We start from the raw sequence: 15,007 nt of genomic DNA on the forward strand, positions 1-15,007 counted from the left end.
ACCCTTATAATCCTTCTGCCTTTCAAAAAAAAAAAAAAAAGACTGTAAGCTCTTCAGGGCAGGGGCCATCTCCTATTGTTTTTAGGGAGCTTATCACAATGGAGGGGATGGGGTCTGATCTAACTGGAATATGTAGGCCCTGCTGTAGAATAAATAAGAGTAAGTCAAGGATGTCTCTTACACCTGCCCTAAAGGAGGTCTTATTGAATCGTACTCCATGTTCTGTAGAAATTTGTAGCTTTTGAAACCTCATCAGTATAAAACATTTTATATATACACAATTGACATTTTTACCATTCATTCTTAGACATGATGTACTTAATGATTTCTGCCAACCCACTGTTCACTCATAGCTGGGCTATGTGGGTTCTAGTTTCCAGTAGTGCCCACAATGTGCTAGCCCAGGGGTCGGCAACCTTTGGGAAGTGGTGTGTCAAGTCTTCATTAATTTAAAGTTTTGCGTGCCAGTAAAAGGTTTCGCATGCCAGACCGGTTCCGTCCATCCAGGCTGGCAGCGGGCTGAGCGGGGCCGGCGGCCGGGACCCCGGCTGGCAAGGGGACGGCGGCCGGGACCCCAGACCGGCTGCGGGCTGAGCGGCTCATCCCGCTGCTGATCTGGGGTTCCGTAATCCAGGCTGGCCGCGGGCTGAGAGGGGTCGGTGGCCGGGACCCCGCTGGCAGCAGTGTGCCACTAAAAATCACCCCGCGTGCCACCTTTGGCACGCGTGCCGCAGGTTGCCGACCCCTGTGCTAGCCAATGTAGTGGAGCTAGAGGGGAAACAGCATTAACATATTAACTTTTATTATTATTACTACTACTATTACTACCAGCTCACTTGAGTTAAAAATGGAATTTCTCAAAGATGACAAAGCATTTTTACGTTCTTTGGGAAATCACTTGGAGAAAGATACAGTTTCTGCAGCTGAGGCTAAATGGTAATCTGTTTAGAAGGCTAGAAACTATAAATACAGGAACTTGGATGCTGATAGAAATGTTACTTAAATCTCCTCCAAAACCCACAGGCTCGAAATGTTTCCACCACTATGATTTTCTACTGGCCTACAAGGACTCTAAACTCAGAACTGTCTGAAAGATTTGGGACTTGTCAGAAATTACTAAAACTGCAAAACTGTCATGTCCCGTAACATAGGAGGTGTCTAATTTAGTGTTTTATTCATGATAAAATTATACCTTCATTGCATGACGTAAACTCCAGGCATCATAATAGGTAGGTGGCATGAACAAGGCTAATATCAGTTCTTCCATGTTTCCACTTAGTTCAGATTTCAGATCTTTAATTAAATCCTGTCCAGTTACAAAAATAAGTATGAGGTTAGAATACAAATACGTAGTACATGAACAGTGTGCTAATTAGGAAGGGGCTGAAGAGGCAGTATCCAGATCTTCAGATTTGCTGGAGGTTATAGGCTGGGGTTAGGGTTCAGATGATCACTCTAGGCATTAATACTGTTTATTAGACTGCTGTAAACTACTGAGCAGTCTATGCAAGATTTCAGACCAAAAAGGCAGAAGTCTCACGAGATTAGTTGATTTTTCAAGATTTCCATTATTTTAGCTAATGAAAAGGTTGTGGCATCCGCTGTTTCTGAGAGAACCAGAAAATAGGCCCATTTGAATTTTAGATCCAGAATTCAAACATAAGCCCTCCTCCCACAAAATTCAAAAGGGGTTTGGATTAGAGGTTCAGCTTTTGGCCAAACTCTAACTGTATATTTTGATTATGTACTAAAAATAAGCGAGTCAAGGTATATCACGTCCACCACTTTCCCCATATCCACAGAGCCAAATATCTCATCATAGAAGGCAATCAGGTTGGTCAGGCATGACTTGCCCTTGGTAAATTCATATTGACTGTTCTGATCACCTTCCTTTCCTCCAAGTGCTTCAAAATGGATTCCTTGAGGACCTGCTCCATGATTTTTCAGGGACTGAGGTGAGGCTGACCGGTCTGTAGTTCCCCGGATTCTCCTTCTTCCCTTTTTTAAAGATGGGCACTATATTTGCCTTTTTCCAATCGTCCAGGACCTCCCCTGTTTGCCACGAGTTTTCAAAGACAATGGCCAATTGTTCGGCAATCACATCAGCCAACTCCCACAGCACCCTCGGATGCATTGCATCCGGTCCCATGGACTTGTGCATGTCCAGCTTTTCTAAATAGTCCTTAACCTGTTCTTTCACTACTGAGGGCTGCTCACCTACTCCCCATACTGTGCTGCGCAGTGCAGCAGTCTTGGAGCTGACCTTGTCTGTGAAGACTAAGGCAAAAAAAGCATTGAGTACTTCAGCTTTTTCCACATCATCTGTCACTAGGTTGCCTCCCCCAATCAGTAAGGGTCCCACACTTTCCCTGACCACCTTCTTGTTGCTAACATACCTGTAGAAACCCTTCTTGTTACCCTTCACATCCCTTGCTAGCTGCAACTCCAATTGCGCTTTGGCCTTCCTGATTACAACCCTGCATGTTCAAGCAATATTTTTATACTCCTCCCTAGTCATCTGTCCAAGTTTTCACATCTTGTAAGCTTTGTTTTTGTGTTTAAGCTCACTGAAGATTTCTCTGTTAAGCCAAACTGGTCGCCTGCCATATTTGCTATTCTTTCTGCACATTGGGATGGTTTGTTCCTGCACCCTCAATAAGGCTTCTTTAAAATACAGCCAGCTCTCTGGAACAGTTTATACCCATCCATGACAGTGCTCCAGTCATGTGAGTTACCCCACCAAGTGTCTGTTATTCCAATCACATCATAGTTCCTTGACTGTGCCAGAACTTCCAATTCTTCCTGTTTATTTCCCAGGCTTCTTGCGTTCGTGTACAGGCACCTAAGATAACTAGCCGATTGCCCTACTTTCTCAGTATGAATCAGGAGGCCTCCCCTGTTGCACCCTCCTCCTTGTGTTTCCTCCCGGTATCCCACTTCCCCACTTACCTCAGGGCTTAGGTCTCCTAATGTTAGATTTCAACCACTACATGGTTTTTACCCTTTGGGACACAGTATTGTAGTGAAAGAACATTAAATAAAATATACTAACTGCCCTCTCACAGCTGGAAAGCACCATGGTCATTCTAGTTTTCTGGTGTGGCAGGATGAATGGGTTAATTACTATAGCAAAAGGGAAGTTCAAGAGCATGTTAGCTTCCTGGCAAATGAGTGAAACATCCTTGATACACACTGAAACATCCACATTTCCTTTGGTATTTCAATAAAAACAAAAAAGCTTCCTTCTGTAGCTATTCAGGTTCCATCTACAGCACCCATCCTCAGCTATTCACTTAATGACTGGTAAGTTATTGAAATATACATGGTCATCTATCTGCCTTCCGTATATATCTGAACCAGTGCTGCTTTTCCATTTTGAGAAGACAGACAATAAGCTAGGTAGGTCAGTCTGTAGAATTCCTGTCACTGCTGAACCAGTGCTGTCTCCTTGCATCTGAAGGTGAAGGCTGTGTTGAAGACTGCATAGTCCATCCCACTAATTGAGAGAGACAGACAAGTACATCACACTGATACTCTACCCTAGCTCCCCAATATCAGAACTGCTTCAAGGTCTTGGTGCTAATCTTTAACTATGAGACCTACAAATGGGGCGTAGAGGTAGATGGGTAATTGGTTTGCGCTCTTTTGGACTTCTTTTTGGTGTATAAAGAAATCTTGAAGTCATGTGTCTGAACATCATTTTTGTTTTGACTCCTTGCTTGCCTTATCTTTAGAAATGTCATGTCTGACCATCCCTGATTCTGATTGTGTCTCCAGGGAGGGTTATAAAAGCTCTCAATCCTTAACTGAAGGGTGTTTTATCTTTAACAAAGATACTTTCTTCTATTTCTAACAGAGCACAAAGTTTTAAACATACTGAATACAACTAATTTCCCCTCCTGAATTAATTAGTATCAGAGGGGTAGCCATGTTAGTCTGTATCCACAAAAAGAATGAGGATACCGGTGGCACCTTAAAGACTAACAGATGCATCTGAATAAGTGGGTTTTTTACCCACGAAAGCTTATGCCCAAATAAATCTGTTAGTCTTTAAGGTGCCACCGGACTCCTCGTTGAATTAATTAGGTTTCACTCATTGACAGCTGTGGGGTCATAATTGTTCTAATTCTCCAACTGCCCATAGAATCTTTTAGGAAAAACAGGGTAGATAAAATCTTAATCTCAACCATAAGACATGTAGAAAACATGTATTTGATTTTAAGGAAAAACTCATTTGGGCCTTCTTTATATATCAAAAGACAAAAAAGGGCACTGACCCAATTTTCTTTTCCTGGGCATGTCGTCTTTTAAAGTTTTCTGTGCACGGAGGCCTAGAAACTAGAGGAGGCCTAGACTACTCTGCTGCAACACCTGCCTCCAAATTGTGATCAACAGGGATGCTGTTGCTGACAAAGCATGATACTTAGCAGTCATGTGACAGACCCATACCTAGGGAACTCCCCACCACCAGACTTGAGGGCAATTAACAAAAATGAAGACAGATCTCCTTCCTTTCTCTCAGAGTGGCATAGCAACATGAACCAGGAGAGCTAATCTTTTCAAAGTCCTCTCCATACTGCTAGCTTCTCCCCCACTCTTTTTCGAGTCTCAATTCTGGTGGGGGAGGAGGGCAAGTTTCTCACTTGGTGTAGCTACAGGACCTAGGCACAACAGGGTTTCAGTCTTGGTTGTGGCTTCTAGGCACTGCCAGAGCACAGAAGTTATTTAAAAGGAACATTTTTATAGATATAACATGGATATTCTTGCCCTATTTTTAAATTACAAATATTTCAAGCAATAATATTTCTGGCTAGATTTTCCTGAGAGACATTGGCATAAAGGTAATATTTTAGCAGTTACAATACTTGCCCATTTTTAGGATCTAAACTCTTTTCAAAATTTCCAGGGTAGTTTCTTTTTCCCCGCCATCCCCCAAAGCTTTTGTTCTCATCTTTCCCCTGAGACACTATCACTAAAATAATATTATGGAGTTAAGTGTCATGAGATGCAGCACGGTAGCTAAGTGAGTTCTCAACAGACTCCTGAAGAATTCCTCATTTCAAGCCCCACACTTCCTTTTTTGGGTGCAAAAATCAGAGAAAGTGGCAAGAATGTCTAAACTTTTTTGATCACCAGAAAAGGCCAACTCCACCAAAGCAGATATGGAAACTTTGCACCCTGTTTCTTGGAACTGAAAGAAGATGGGTCATGACGAACAAATTAGCTGCCAGGAGTGTGCAAAATGGAGAGAACAGAGTTTACTATATAGATAATGCGTATTTACCACTTGTTCAGTGACAAGGTGCACTACCACAACTGTATCAGACTGGTCTTATAATCAGGACACAGTGCAAAGGTTAGTCACAAACTAAATGTTTTATTATTTTATTTCATTTCCTGTCCTCAGAGCTCAAATTTTCTTTTAAAATATGTTATCTAAATCTAACCATAGTTCTCCAATGAGGCTTACTCAGTGCTGCTTAGAGTGTAGACTATGTTTGTTTCAACTTTAATATGAGTAAACCAAGTGAAGTTGAATTACTTCACTTGGTGTACTCATCTTAAAGTTGAAATGAACATAGTCTAACACTTGTTTGAGTGTAACAGTTTTACAGAGTTTGCTTATACACCTTTACCCCGATATAACGCAACCCGATAAAACACGAATTCGGATATAATGCGGTAAAGCAGCACTCCGGGGGGGGGGGGAGAGGGGGCAGGGCTGCGCACTCCGGTGGATCAAAGCAAGTTTGATATAACGCGGTTTCACCTATAACGCAGTAAGATTTTTTGGCTCCCAAGGACAGCGTTATATCGGGGTAGAGGTGTACCATAAATTACCGTGTATAACTCAGATCCTGTTCCACCTATAGTAGGTTATCCTCCATGGTCAATTCCTGAAGTTTGTATTTCTGGCAAAACTCTATGTACTTCAATAGCCGTTTTGCCTGAGTAAGGACTTTAGGGTTTAGACCCCAGTCTCTCTAACTGCATGTAAATAGTTTGTCTTTCATTCAACACTTTACATTGATTCTTGTTGAATTTTGTATCATTGGTTTCAGAGTGTCTTTCCAATTAATCAAGATCCCATCCCATATGTTAATATTACCTGCCAAAGTATTTCTGATGTCTTCCACCTAGGTATAGTTTGAATTTCATTATGTTCTGCCCTTCAAATAATTAATAAAAATAAAGGAAACAATGTTTGGTCATGGAAAGACACTGCTTGAAGAAATCCCGCCAATTGTCAGGGCTGTACTGAAGTTCCTGGAGCTACTGGTAGAACAAGGAATGTAGCTAAGTATACACAGAAATTTTAAAAACAAAAATCAGGTGCACTCTACTTGGGACTAAAATACCATTACAGACAACCAAGTTTGCTAGTGTTACTGTATCACTGCTAATTTGTTTATTGGTTAGAAGAGTAACCAATGAACATACCTTGCCATACATAGTCTTGAAAGCTGCCTTGATTTTTTGCCTTTGATCGCTGGAGCGATTGGACACAACATTAATGATAGCCTGCTCATCCGTTCCTAGGAAATAAAAAGGCAATTTTTTACAAGAAATATAAACATAATCCTCCAAAACTGTTCATTTTACAATTTTAGAGTTTTAACAAATACAGTGCATATTTTTATACATACATTTATTAAAATAAAAAATGTTGGCCAATATATATGCTTAAAGGGTACAGTTTTCAAAAGCACCAACTGAGAATTAGGAGTCTGAAAACTTTTTACCCAAGATCTATACAATCAGAAGAAAAGAAAAATGTCTTTAACTTTTTGGCTAATAAACATAAACTCTGTAGTAATCACTAAATAAAGATCTTGTCTTACCAAATCCCTTCATAGCCTTGCGCAGTATTTCTGCATCCCTCCCAGCATCAAAGTTGGGCGCAGCTCGAATTGTGCCCTGGGTACTTTGAGTCATTGCTGCAGGCTAAGAATGAACGAGTTATGCATTACCAGCCAATTTACACAATGCAAAGTACCAATTTAATGTAGTGTTAAACTTTACAGTTAATATTTCAGAGAGAGACGCAAGGAACTTGTCTAAGTTTTACCACACACTTCTTGGGAGAGGAACAACCTCTTAACAGAGTTAGGAAGGCATTTTATCGCAATGAACAGTCTTGATCCACTAATGCCAAATTAACACTGTTTTGCGCAGTTGCATTGCTGAGGATGTATTCTGGACGCAAACTCAGTGACCATTTAGGACAGAACTGTTCTTTCCAATACATGTTGCTGATCTCTAGGGAGCATTCTGGATGTAGCACTTTCACTGAAATCAGTGGGCTTTCCAAACAGACCACATGCAGAATACTGAAGAAAGCTGCTGTGTGGGTTAAAGAAGACTGTAACTCTCCTTTTTGCATAGACAGAGTTTCCAAAAGCAAGCCACCGGAGGGCAGATACTTTCACAAGTACAGTGCCTAAGTAGCTGGCCTGTGCACTGGGGATTCTGCAGGGGCTTGATAGAAAGGAATCCTCCTCTCAGAGCACATTGCATCTGCTACAGCTTCTGATTCCCTTCTCTGGCCACGTTAACCACCATTCAATCCACAAAATGGTGGATCCACTACCCCTGTTCCAGTTCTTCCCTGGCCCACTCCAATCTGTCCCAAAGCACACTGGTAGTCCAAACAGAGCTGTGCTCCATGCTGTGCAGTCCCCGCACATGCTGCCCCTGCACAAGATCTAAGGTGCCTCAAGTACTCCTGTTCTTTTTGCGGATACAGACTAACACGGCTGCTACTCTGAAATAAATACTGTTTTATAGTAGGGCACTGTTCCATGTAACCGAAACAGATGCCCTATTTTCAGGTAGCATGCATGCAGGGCTATATATGCTGAGGTTATTCCTTTATAACAGCTAAGGTACATTGGCAGTAACACCATAGAAACCCTTGCAGTTTCCTTAGTACTGCATGTAAAATGTAAAGAGCAAACCAATCCTATAGGTGGACTTGGGTTCTTTACTAGCATGGATCACTAGGTGTCTTGATCGTTACCCGGCACCATTTATCATAATTAGCCTCTCTTTCAAAGAATACAAAGTTAGCGTATTGTATAGTCAGTATTTTTGAAAGGAGTTGGACATTTTGTCAGGAAGCTTCACACTTTTACAGTAAATTGTAAGCATAGAATATCAGGGTTGGAAGGGACCTCAGGAGGTCATCTAGTCCTACCCCCTTCTCAAAGCAGGACCAATCCCCAACTAAATCATCCCAGCCAGGGCTTTGTCCAGCCTGACCTTAAAAACCTCTAAGGAAGGAGATTCCACCACCTCCCTAGGTAACCCATTCCAGTGCTCCACCACCCTCCTAGTGAAAAAGTTTTTCCTAATATCCAACCTAAACCTCCCCCACTGCAACTTGAGACCATTACTCCTTGTTCTGTCATCTGGTACCACTGAGAACAGTCTAGATCCATCCTCTTTGGAACCCCCTTTCAGGTAGTTGAAAGCAGCTATCAAATCCCCCCTCATTCTTCTCTTCTGCAGACTAAACAATCCCAGTTCCCTCAGCCTCTCCTCATAAGGCATTTGCTCCAGCCCCCTAATCATTTTTGTTGCCTCTGCTGGACTCTTTCCAATTTTTCCACATCCTTCTTGTAATGTGGGGCCCAAAACTGGACACAGTACTTCAGATGAGGCCTCACCAATGTCGAATAGAGGGGAATGATCACATCTCTTGATCTGCTGGCAATGCCCCTACTTATACAGTCCAAAATGCCGCTAGCCTTCTTGGCAACAAGGGCACACTGTTGACTCATATCCAGCTTCTCATCCACTGTAACCCCTAGGTCCTTTTCTGCAGAACTGCTGCCTAGCCATTTGGTCCCTAGTCTGTAGCACTGCATGGGATTCTTCTGTCCTAAGTGCAGGACTCTGCACTTGTCCTTGTTGAACCTCATCAGATTTCTTTTGGCCCAATCCTCTAATTTGTCTAGATCCCTCTGTATCCTATCCCTACCCTCCAGCGTATCTACCACTCCTCCCAGTTTAGCGTCATCTGTAAACTTGCTGAGGGTGCAGTCCACGCCATCCTCCAGATCATTAATGAAGGTATTGAACAAAACCAGCCCCAGGACTGACCCTTGGGGCACTCCGCTTGATACCGACTGCCAACATGGAGCCATTGATCACTACCCATTGAGCCGACGATCTAGCCAGGTTTCTATCCACCTTATAGTCCATTCATCCAGCCCATACTTCTTTAACTTGCCAGCAAGAATACTGTGGGAGACTGTATTAGAAGCTTAAAGTCAAGGAATAACACATCCACTACTTCCCCATATCCACAGAGCCAGTTATCTCGTCATAGAAGGCAATTAGGTTAGTCAGGCATGACTTGCCCTTGGTGAATCCATGCTGACTGTTCCTGATCATTTTCCTCTCCTCTAAGTGCTTCAGAATTGATTCCTTGAGGACCTGCTCCATGATTTTTCCAGGGACTGAGGTGAGGCTGACTGGCCTGTAGTTCCCCGGATCCTCTTTCTTCCCTTTTTTAAAGCTGGGCACTACATTAGCCTTTTTTCAGTCATCTGGGACCTCCCCCGATCACCATGAGTTTTCAAAGATAATGGCTAATGGCTGTGCAATCACGTCCACCAACTCCTTTAGCACCTCGGATGCATGGACTTGTGCTCGGCCAGCTTTTCTAAATAGTCCTGAACCACTTCTTTCTCCACAGAGGTAGTGGAGTAGTCTGCAAGAAGCCATGATCTTCCTTTGATGGGGGCAAATAGCTTGTGCATTCCCCAGCCATGTGAGCATAGTGGTGCAAAGATGCAGTGGAATTGGTGCAATCATTTGTATATTGAGGAGATATATTTACACATACAGAGAGCATGAAAAGGTGGGAGTTGTCTTACCAACTCAGAGAGGCCAATTAAGTAAGAGAAAAAAACTTTTGAAGTGATAATCAAGATAGCCCAGTACAGACAGTTTGATAAGAAGTGTGAGAATATTTACCTGGGGAGATAGATTCAATGTTTGTAATGGCTCAGCCATTCCCAGTCTCTATTCAAGCCTAAGTTGATTGTATCTAGTCTGCATATCAATTCAAGCTCAGCAGTTTCTCATTGGAGTCTGTTATTGAGCCATTACAAACATTGAATCTATCACCCCATGTAAATATTCTCACACTTCTTATCAAACTGTCTATACTGGGCTATCTTGATTATCACTTCAAAAGTTTTTTTCTCTTACTTAATTGGCCTCTCTGAGTTGGTAAGACAACTCCCACCTTTTCATGTTCTCTGTATGTGTATATATATCTCCTCAATATATGTTCCATTCTGTGCATCCGAAGAAGTGGGCTGTAGCCCACGAAAGCTTATGCTCAAATAAATTTGTTAGTCTCTAAGGTGCCACAGTATCTATTTGTGGGATTTACTAAGCAATGTGTTTATATGGCACTAGTAATAAAAACAATCCAAAGGAAACCAGCTTAATTGTTACTGTCTCTGGTGCACAACTACCATACACAGGTCTCTTAAATAAGCAGGCAGTTTTTAATGTATACAGTAGTCAACTGAGTATCCTTAGAAACTTATGTAATCAAGCAGCTAAAACAAAATGGGTGAACTTCACTTGCTGGCAAAGGCCCTCTTTGCCCCCATAATAACCCTAAATGGGGGTTTGAGTGTGGAAAAACACACGTGACATGACTGCATAGTGGAGGGGGGAAGAGAGATGGAGTCTCCATATCCTATGCATGCCAAGAGAGAACACTCCACACCTGCTTTGATTTTGGTGATAAGGACAGTGTCCACTGGATCTATACTTACATGGATCCAGGGACTGGGAACCTCTGCATAGGGTGCAGTGATCCTTCCTCCAGGCTATAGGCCTGAATATTGGCCCCAAGAGAGCAGAGCTACAGCCCTGCAGCTAGCCTCTGGCTTGGGGCGAGTAACTTTCACACCCCTATCCCAGACTTTATGCAAGATAATGTCTTTACAAAGGAATCAAGAAATGCATTATCTGTGCTTGCTTTGATATACTTCTGGCCTTAATCTTTCTTAATCTTTTTTAATCTGCAGTTAGAATAGTATGTTGCCTATGGTGACCAGATGACAAGAACAAAATATCGGGACACATGGGGGGGGAGGGGGAGCGCAGCCGAAGGGGAAAAAAAAACAAAACAGAGTGCAGACTATCAGGACAAATGGCATCCCGACCATACATCAGTCGGGATGCGGGACAAACAACTAAATATCGGGACGTCTGGTCACCCTAATGTTGCCAGTTTGCATGTATAACGGTACATCTATACTTACCTCCGGGTCCGGCGGTAAGCAATCGGAAGTGCTCGCCGTCGACACCGGTACTCCTGCTCCGCGAGAGGAGTACGCGGAGTCGACGGGGGAGCCTGCCTGCCACGTCTGGACCCGCGGTAAGTTCGAACTAAGGTACTTCGACTTCAGCTACGTTATTAACGTAGCTGAAGTTGCGTATCTTAGTTCGAAGTGGGGGGTTAGTGTGGACCAGGCCCAAGGAACGTCATCTAAACAAACATCTATGGCCTTAAAAATAAAGTCAGAGAGCCTATAACCCCCAAACTATAAACACATATATAAAATGATTGACACATCTGGTTGAGTCTAATATTAAAGTGTGGGTGCATCCAAAGTAAACCATCATTTTGCAGCATCGTAAAAAAGTTTCCAAACTAAAAGTAAGTGTTGTATGGTAAGTGAAAAATCAAAGGGAAACGATTGTGAAGTAATACCTTTAGTGGCATAACTATATTCCACTGTCCTCCCTATTCTAGTCTGGGTGTATTTTCAATTAGTGTGTTTCATGTTATTTTCCATACTCCCTTGGGGCACAGATTAATGAAGAAATATTTTATGTATTATTCTCATGGTACTAGAAAGTATGTTTTGAGACACCATGCTGCTTACATCATTTACTTTGCATTATGCTCCAATCCACCTTTTAACAAAATGATGATCCAGATGTTTCAGTACAAAAACGTGCAGACTTGGAAATAAATACTTATTGTGTCAAAAGGCAGCTACCAGTTTTATGGTGGGTTTTTTCATGCACACAAGTTCAATTAATCAGATTTTTAAAGAATGTTGTTTTCCAAATAATTCTTTAAAATTCTGTTCTTATCAGTAGGATTTGATAGTTTACTCTAAATTCTCGGGGAAAGAGGAAAGCCTCACATGCAGTTAAAAATTCATTATTATGTAACTCCTAAACTTTTGTTTGATTTATTTTCAAAGGCTGTTGAAAACCTGAAAAGGATTCAGAAAAGAGCGACTAGAATTAGAGGTCTGGATAATGTGCCTTACAATAAAAGACTTATGAAGCTCCATCTATTTAGCTTCTCAAAGAGAAAGTTATGAGGTGACACAATCACCGTCTATAAGTACCTATATGGGGAAAAGATTCTGATAGAAGAGGACTCTACTCTAGTAAAGGCATAACAAGAACCAATGACGGGAAACTGAAACTAGATAAATTAAAGTGAGACAAAAGTGCAGATTTCTAAATTAAGGTACTTAATCACTGGAACAGCTTACCAAGGGATGTAGTGGTTTCCATCACTTGAAGTCTTTAAATCTATATTGGATGTCTTTCTAATTATGTTCTAGCTCTACCACAAACTATGGGCTTGATGCAGGAATTAATGGATGAAATTCTGTATCCGGTGTTACACAGGTCAAACTAGATGTCCATAAGGGTTTCTTCTTCTTCTGTTCAGAGCTTCATTAAATATTAGCATGGTGCAGAATTTACAGTCAGATTATAAATCTGGTCATTAAATTGCCAATGCTTTGTTTTTCTGTTCTAAATATTACCATATAACCTAAGAGCCAGTTGTCTGAATAATCTTATGTATGTAACCATGTCCAACCACGCTGCCCCATTCCCCTCATTCTCATTTGTTGTGTCATGTTTATAATCTAGTTCAGGGGTCGGCAACCTTTCAGAAGTGGTGTGCCGAGTCTTCATTTATTCACTCTGATTTAAGGTTTCGCGTGCATTAATACATGTTAACGTTTTTATAAGGTCTCTTTCTACAAGTCTCTAATATATAACTAAACTATTGCTGTATGTAAAGTAAATAAGGTTTTTAAAATGTTTAAGAAGCTTCATTTAAAATTAAATAAAAATGCAGAGCCCCCTGGACCGGTGGCCAGGACCCAGGCAGTGTGAGTGCCACTGAAAATCAGCTCGCGTGCCGCCTTTGGCATGCGTGCCATAGGTTGCCTACCCCTGATCTAGTCTGTAAATTCTTCGGGGCGGGTACTTTATCTAACAATCTGTTCTGCGAGACACCACGTACACCTTTGGTCTTGGTACAAATAAGAAGAACTAGAAAAGAGGTTTTTAAAATTGCATTAAAGCATGGGTTTGACTGTAGTCACTTGCTAAAGGCATAAAGCCACTTCTGGTTTCAAAGTCATACATTCCTCCAGGATGGAAGATATGGCCCACTCACTAATCAATGACACTTAGTCAGGGCCGGCTCCAGGCACCAGCTTAACAAGCAGGTGCTTGGGGCGGCCAAGGGAGAGGGGCGGCACCTGCAGCAATTCGGGGGCGGCAGGTCCCTCACTCCCTCTAGGAGCGAAGGACCTGCCGCTGAACTGCCACCGCCAATCGCGGCTTTTTTTTTTTTTTTTTTTTGGCTTGGGGCGGCAGAAATGCTGGAGCCGGCCCTGCACTTAGTACCACTACAAAAAGCCAGCTACTGTCAAGATCTGGCTTGGAGATTATTTGGGTGCCTATTTCATATATATATATATGTACACACACACACACACCTCTACCCCGATATAACGCGGTCCTCGGGAGCCAAAAAATCTCACCGTGTTATAGGTGAGGCCGCGTTATATCAGGGTAGGGAGAGGAACCGCTCCCTGCCCCAGCTTACCTCCGCTCTGCCTCCGCCTCCTCCCTGAGCGCGCCACCGCCGCTCTGCTTCTCCCCCCCCCCCCCCTTCCAGGCTTGCCTCGCCAATCAGCTGTTTGGCCCGGCAAGCCTGGAAAGGGGGGCGGGGGAGAAGCAGGGCGGTGGCGGCACGCTCGGGGAGGAGGTGGAGATGAGCTGGAGCGAGGAGCAGTTCCTCTGCGCCCTCCCTTACTTGCTGCAGCCCCCCGCCTCAGCTCACCTCTGCTCCGCCTCCTCCCATGAGCGCGCCACAGCTCCGCTTCTCCTCCCTCCCAGGCTTGCCACGCCAAACAGCTGATTGGCGCAGCAAGCTTGGGAGGGAGGAGAAGCGGAGCTGTGGCACGCTCGTGGGAGGAGGCGGAGCGTAGATGAGCTGGGGCGGGGGGGCCCCGGGGAGGGCCGCAGCAAGTAACGGGCGGGCCAGAGGAACCGCTTGCGGTAACACGAATTCGGATATAACGAGGTAAAGCAGCCCCGTCCCCCGGAGCGCTGCTTTACCGCGTTATATCCGAATTCGCATTATATCAGACCGTATTATATCGGGGTAGAGGTGTAGTATTTTTTTACATGGCTTAGGAAAGATTTGTTTAACTCCTGTTATAATAGACATCAAATCTCCTTCTATCCCTCACTTCAATTTAAGTATTAAAACCTTTATTTAAAAAAGAAAAGAAAAGCTTGCTTTACATTGCTGAAATTCTATTTATGACAAACTGCTGTTGTGCATATCACACAGAACATCAAAGCAAATTGCACCACAGTTTTACCTTAAAAGGTGTAGATTTTTTAAATTATTATAAAAAGTAAGTTAAAAAAAACACTGTTTAAGTACTGTTTTTAGAATTTTGAAACATACCATTCCAATTATGTATATGTTAGGATTGTTATTGCTTTTTGAAAACACTTAATGGAAAAACTGCTCACAGCACTAGGTTTCTGATAGAAATAAATTTTAAAAAGAGGCTCAAACTAAGTGATCGATAATAAGGTCAACTTAAACAGCAGGTGTAGCTAAACTTGCATTTTGTTTTCCCACAAATTACCACAATCTGTTTTTTTTGCCCACCCAATCCTGCCTGCAACA

General features: G+C 42.7%; 1 protein-coding gene across 1 annotated transcript in view; it reads right to left on the bottom strand.

The window, feature by feature from the left end:
• Window positions 1-15,007, bottom strand: part of ANXA7 (annexin A7) — a 48,818-nt gene that overhangs the window by 10,192 nt on the left and 23,619 nt on the right. Inside the window, exons 6-8 of the mRNA XM_065408444.1 lie at window positions 6,843-6,945; window positions 6,442-6,536; window positions 1,193-1,306 (exon numbers count right to left, since the gene is read on the bottom strand). Coding sequence (XP_065264516.1) covers window positions 1,193-1,306; window positions 6,442-6,536; window positions 6,843-6,945 — 312 coding nt within the window. The remainder of the gene's footprint in view (window positions 1-1,192; window positions 1,307-6,441; window positions 6,537-6,842; window positions 6,946-15,007) is intronic.

Source organism: Emys orbicularis, chromosome 7 (genome assembly GCF_028017835.1).
Source record: "Emys orbicularis isolate rEmyOrb1 chromosome 7, rEmyOrb1.hap1, whole genome shotgun sequence".
Classification (NCBI taxonomy): Eukaryota; Metazoa; Chordata; order Testudines; family Emydidae; genus Emys; species Emys orbicularis.